The sequence below is a fragment of the Strix aluco genome, chromosome 4 (assembly GCF_031877795.1).
Source record: "Strix aluco isolate bStrAlu1 chromosome 4, bStrAlu1.hap1, whole genome shotgun sequence".
Lineage (NCBI taxonomy): Eukaryota > Metazoa > Chordata > Aves > Strigiformes > Strigidae > Strix > Strix aluco.
The window spans coordinates 41,653,059-41,659,054 of NC_133934.1; the positions used below are offsets into that span (position 1 = coordinate 41,653,059).

A 5,996-nucleotide genomic window follows, 5' to 3' on the forward strand; every position below is an offset into this window, starting at 1 on the left:
AGTTCAGCACTGGGAGGAGTGCAACACGTGGGGGTGACCCACACACCCGTGGGAGTGACTGATGTCAGAGTTGGTCCATGGAAGACTGTCTCCTGTGAGAGGGGGACAGCGCTGGAGCAGGGGAGGAATGCCAGGAGTTCCCCCCGCCCCGAGGTGGAAGAGGCAGCAAGAATGACTGCACCCCCCATTCCCTGTCCCCTGTGCTGCTGGGGGAGAGGAGGTAGAGATATTAGGAGCAAAGCTGAGCCTGGGAAGAAGGGAGGGGTGGGGGAAGGTGTTTTCAAGATGTGGTAATGCTTCTCACTGTCCTACTCTGTCTGTTACATGTTGTTATTAGTGTCTGTATTATGTTCTTTTTTTCCTCCCCTAACAAGTCTGTCTTTTGCCTGTGCCTTAATGGATGAGATCATCCCTCCTTGTCCTTATCTCAATTTCCTGGGCCTTTTGCTTTATTTCCTCCTTCCCAGCACTGGGGGGAACAGGGGAGTAAGCAGCACCTTTGCTTTATTTTCCGCTTCTCAGCACTGGGGAGGAAGGGGGAAGCGAGTGGCTGCGTGGTGCTCGGTTGCCCTCTGAGCGCAAACCACAAGGCAGATACTAATGGCTGTACTACAGTTCATTCATTACACACTAGTTTGTAAGATTGTACGATCTGGTACAAAACTACTTTATTAACTAGAAAACACTCTGCAAGAAACTGTCATATACAGGTGGTTTACCACAAAGTGAATGAGTAACTCATCTGTCAGCTTAATTTACCAAACAAAATAGTGCTTTCCAAGTAACATGTGAACTAAAAGGATTTTTAAATCTACCTAACAAATTAAAACAACTCCTTGCAAAGTGACTAGGCCTTCACAGAATTCAGTCCCACAGAACTGAGAACATTAATTTGCTACCGGGAAGCAGTGGAATGGTTTGCAATAATAAAGAGCCAAAAACGGAACATGGAATATCCTCTCTGTAAATGTTTATTTTAGGAGATAAGTGTAAGATTTGTTTGTAGGTTAAACACTATCAAAAGGAATATCCACAGAAGTTAGCCGATATAAGAATTTGGATAACTGGCTTTGGACAGGCTTTGATGTCTGCAAAGGGAATACATATCCCCACATTGCTCTGTCAATTTACCTTCCAATTACCCTCTCTCCAAAGATTTTGTCTTTTTCCAGTTTACATTATGTCTTTTAGTGCTGCAGATTGAGCAAACACATAAAGGTTAATATGAAATAGGGATGAAGGAGGCATTTACTACCATATTAGTGAACTGTCCGGTGTGAACGCTTTGTTGGAAAGAAAAAGCCAAACAAGCTTGAAGGACTGGACCTGATAAGTGCTTCTTATTCAATGCTCCTTTCACTGAACAGATCTGGAATGGGAGAGACTGTGGAGACCAAGACGTTGACCCATCTCACACCTGCAACCAGCCAAACATCCTCAGATATAGCTTAGGGATTGATGCTGCTGTCTTTTAAAGGCTTTTTTTTTTAAACCATTGAGCTAGATTAACATGACTATAAAACTCTGCTGAAGGTATGGCATCTTCAGCAAGCAAAGTTACAACCTGCTTTTCACCAGTGATCTAAACTACACCTGAAAAAGCAAGAGTGTTAGAAACCACTTAGATTAGTAAAGAGTATTTACCTAAACTGATGTTAACTAGAGAATTGGATGAAAATAACCAGACAGAAAAAAACGAACGTCAGCAAAACCCATACCGTGAGGACTAGGGTCCACTCACAATAAAAAAGATTAAATGACTGTACAGAAACTTAGGTTTTATCCCCAAACCGAAAGGGCCGGATTGACCGCTGGCGGGTCACTTGAAAGCGTTAACGCAGCCCGCGGGCGTTACATCTTCAGCGGAGTTTTGCTGCCAGACCTCCCACCGCCGCGGCGTTCACTTTACCGGGCGAACAAAACACGAAGAGCGGCGACGCTTCCCCTTCCCAACGGCGGCGCTTTCAGCCGGGCGCGAGGGGAAAGCCCACCGCCCGCACAGCCGCTCCGCGCAGCCCCAGTCACAGCCCAGTTTCACAGCTGGAGGCTGCTGCCCGCCGGGCTCGGGGAGCCGGAGCCGCCGCCCCCGCCCCGAGAGGGAGGGAAGGGAAGGAGGGACAGCGGCGCTCACCAACGCGGCCCGCCCCTGGCTGCCCACCCCCGGGCAGGAAGAAGGTAGCGCCGAGGGGGCCGCACACCCTCGGGCGACCAGGCCGCGACCGGGGCAGCTGCCCGCAGCTTGTCCCGCGCCCCGCCCGCCACAGCAACAGCCGGCAGCCGCAGCCGCCCGTCCCTTTCCAGCGCTCCCCCTGTTTTGCCCGCCCGCTGTCCTTCTCGCTCCCTTTGTATTTTTAAACCACGCTACAGCATTCCGCCCCGCCCAATCAAAACGCGCGCAGGTCCCGGCGGCCAATGGCGGGGGTCCCCGCGGTTTTTTAAACTTTCCCTTTCCCCCAATCGCCGCCCAACGCTTTTAGTTCCGCCCCCTCCACTATCCTCACTCCAACCGGTTCCAACGAGTATGAGTGCTAACGACCCCCTCGCGCTCGACCTAGCCGAGGAGCTGCTCGGCCACTGACGTCGCAACAGCAGCCAGCGAATCGCCGACGGCTCAGGCCCCAGGGGGCGTGGCCACAGGCAGTTTGAACCGGCGCGGCAGCCAATCCGCTGCGGCGGAGGGCGGGCCCCTAGGAGCCGCGGGTCAAGTTGCTGTGGCGGGTAGGGCTGTGGAAAACAAGAGGCTGTAAGTGCGCCGCCGGGAAACCATTTAGCAGCAGCAGCAGAGGGAGCAGAGCCCTGCGCCGCCGCCGCCCGCTCCACCCAGCCAGGCAAGGCCCCGCGCAGCCCCCGCCGGCGGAGCCCGCCGGGCAGCGGGAGGGCGCCGAGGGGGAGCGGGACGGAGGGGGCGCCGCCGCCGCCGGCCCTGGGCGCGGAGGGAGCGCGGGGTTCCCGGGACGGACGGGCGGGTGGCGCGCCCAGGGCTGAGCAGGGGAATTCCCCTCGGGCGGGTAGGGCCGGCCGGGCGGGGAGGACCGCTGGCGGCCCGGGAGAAAGGGAGGGAGGGCGCGCTGGGCCGCGGGCTCCGGCGCCGTGCGGGCCGCCCGCCTCGGCTGCTGCGGGGGGTGGGTGGAGGCGCCTGGCGGCGGGCGGTGCTGCGGGGCGGGCGGGAGGGGGAGAGAGAGGAGAGGGGCCGGCGGCCGCGGAGGGCGTGTTCGGGCGGGAAGGCGGTGGCGGGCGAGGGGCGGGAGCGGCCTGAGGCGCGGCCCCGCCCGGCCCGTGGCCCCGCTCCACGGCCCCGCCCTCACGCCGCCCCTTCCCGCCCCCCTCCCTCCCCTCTCCCCCGCAGGGACCCGCCGCCGACCTCATCATGGGCAAAGGCGACCCCAACAAGCCGCGGGGCAAGATGTCCTCGTACGCGTACTTCGTGCAGACCTGCCGCGAGGAGCACAAGAAGAAGCACCCGGACTCGTCCGTCAACTTCGCCGAGTTCTCGCGGAAGTGCTCGGAGCGGTGGAAGGTGAGCGGGGCCGGGCCGGGCCGGGCCGTGCTGAGCCCTGCCGGGCCGGCCCCCGCCCCTGCGGCGGGCTGCTGGGAAAAGATCCCTGGCAGCAGCTGCTGCTGCTTAGACCTTAGTGGGTCAGCAGGCACTTTATCTGATCCAGACTCTTTTCCCCTCCGTGTGTCGGCAGACAATGTCTAGCAAGGAAAAAGGAAAGTTTGAAGAAATGGCTAAAGGAGACAAAGCTCGTTATGACAGGGAGATGAAAAACTATGTTCCTCCCAAGGGTGAGAAGAAGGGAAAGAAAAAGGACCCCAATGCTCCTAAAAGACCACCGTGAGTGTTTCTATGGCCAAAAAAAAGTATTATTTCTAGTAGTCTGTCATTTAACTTCAATCATTGTCTCTCATTTTAGATCTGCGTTCTTCCTTTTCTGTTCTGAACACCGTCCAAAAATCAAAAATGATCATCCTGGCTTGTCTATTGGAGACACAGCAAAGAAATTAGGTGAAATGTGGTCTGAACAGTCGGCCAAAGATAAACAGCCATATGAACAGAAGGCTGCAAAACTAAAGGAGAAATATGAAAAGGTACAGTGAAAGTGATAAAATTATGGTTAAAGTTGTAGAGGTCGCTGTAAACGTGTGACTTTTGGTTTGCACCTAAAGCATATATGGTTCATAATTCTAAATGTCTATGTCAACCTTTGTTAGGCTTCAGAATGCATGGAAAGGTGTGGCGTGGGAGGTAGCTGGAAGCTATCCAGTGAACCTGGATGGGGTTTTTACATGTCTAGAGATTTTACCAATAAGATGCTTCCAGAAAGCAGGTCATCTACTTGGTAAAATATTCCAAAGCACTGAGGTTGTAAAATTCTTAAAACTGTCTGGATCATGCATTCTCTTGCCAAAAGGTGTAAGCATGAATGTCCCAAGGTTCAAACCCTGCTTTTCTGCACACTGTATTTGATCTGCATAGTATAGTAGTAGTAAATTGTTGAAGCGGTACAAATTCGTCTTCAGAGTTACATTATCAGCAACTAAACAGCATTTTTCTTGCAGGATATTGCAGCATATCGTGCTAAGAGCAAGAGTGATGCAGGAAAAAAGGGCCCAGGTAGGCCTGCAGGATCTAAGAAGAAAGCAGAACCAGAAGAGGAGGAGGAGGAGGAGGAAGATGATGAAGAGGAGGAAGAAGATGAGGATGAGGAATAAATGAATGTCCTGCTGTAAAGATTTATGCTCAAAATCCAATATTTTGCTAAGAATGTGAACTCAAGTGCAGCTCATTGTTAGCTTCAGTATAAAAATCTGTACAGAATTGTGTATAGGTAATGTGGTTCTTTGTAGGGAGACCTCTATTTTTAATGTAAGTAGTAGCCGAGGGCTGCTACAGTTCGGGTTAAAAAAAAGAAGAAAAAGTTGTGGAATGTTCCTGCATATTTAATGGTTTTGTTGAAATTCAGTGACTGATAGCCAGGTGTTTCTTTATAGCTAAGTAAAACAAAGGAGGTAGCCTAATAGCTGATCTTATATTTTGTAGTATATTGCATTGTATTACTTTTTTAACAATTTTGTAATAAAATGTTGTACATGATTATTGTTGTATTCTTGATGTTTCTGAGAGGCTGGGTACTCCCAGAATGCTGAAGCCCTGTGCAGGATAACGCTTTGCATTGTTCCTGGGCTACTGCTGTTACCACGAAACTAGCAAGTCTCTTCAAGTGTTGACTCCTGGAGTTTATACTTTTTTTAAGCACAGTTCATATACTACTACTACACAGCATATACTACCATTAGTTGCAATTGATGTTTTCCTTATGCTAGCATTTGCTTGTATCACCTTGCGAGTAGAAAAAAAACAAGTCTCCAAGTACTGAGGTTGCTGATAATTATTCCTGGATTGTTCTCTTTCCCCAAACTACTGAAGCCGAGGTCTTAAAAGTTTTGTCTTGGTGTACTAGCTGATAATTAGCTAATCTTGGGAACTTTCTCTCCCAGAGCTCAGGGTCACTGGACTTTTCTGCTGTCCATATCAGGACAGGAAAGTTGGCTATAAGACAGATGTGGTTAGAGGTATGTCTTCCAGATGTTCCCTACTCCTCCTCTCTCCTAGCCCCAGTATTACCGGCTTCTCATAAAATACAGAGCTTGCAGAACAGCATGAAAAACGTTGGAATGTTATCTCTGCACATGCCAGTAGATCCCTGCAGGAAAGAGAGGAGTCATTTGTAAAGAACATGCGCTCCTGATATGTTCCTGTTCATGGTGGTAACAGTTACACTGTTTCTTGGGTTTTTTTACTCAAGCTTTAGTATATTTAAAAGTCTAAATCTAGGTATCTTAACAATATTTGCAACTGGGAAATTGGAGATCCCACAGATAACTAATAGCTTAAGTTCAATTTGTTGTGATAAATACTAGGCAGTAGCTTTTACTAGCCTTTGAAAGCCTGGCACTGAAAATTAAAAGTCTAACATACCAAGTACTATAAAAGG

At 50.7% G+C, this 5,996-nt stretch overlaps 1 protein-coding gene across 1 annotated transcript; it reads left to right on the forward strand.

The window, feature by feature from the left end:
- The first annotated feature begins 2,683 nt into the window (after positions 1 to 2,683).
- HMGB2 (high mobility group box 2) lies at positions 2,684 to 5,095 on the forward strand. Its single transcript, XM_074821407.1, has 5 exons — positions 2,684 to 2,828; positions 3,347 to 3,517; positions 3,690 to 3,835; positions 3,915 to 4,089; positions 4,561 to 5,095. Exons 2-5 carry the CDS (start codon positions 3,368 to 3,370, stop codon positions 4,711 to 4,713), a joined length of 624 nt encoding a protein of 207 aa, XP_074677508.1. The 5' UTR covers positions 2,684 to 2,828; positions 3,347 to 3,367; the 3' UTR covers positions 4,714 to 5,095.
- Positions 5,096 to 5,996: the final 901 nt, after the last annotated feature.

Bases quoted from the DNA above. Each gene is read 5' to 3' on its own strand.
- HMGB2 (XM_074821407.1), top strand. From the start codon at position 3,368: ATGGGCAAAGGCGACCCCAACAAGCCGCGGGGCAAGATGTCCTCGTAC. The intron at 3,518-3,689 runs GTGAGCGGGGCC...GTGTGTCGGCAG, and splicing joins AGTGCTCGGAGCGGTGGAAG to ACAATGTCTAGCAAGGAAAA. The intron at 3,836-3,914 runs GTGAGTGTTTCT...CTCTCATTTTAG, and splicing joins AATGCTCCTAAAAGACCACC to ATCTGCGTTCTTCCTTTTCT.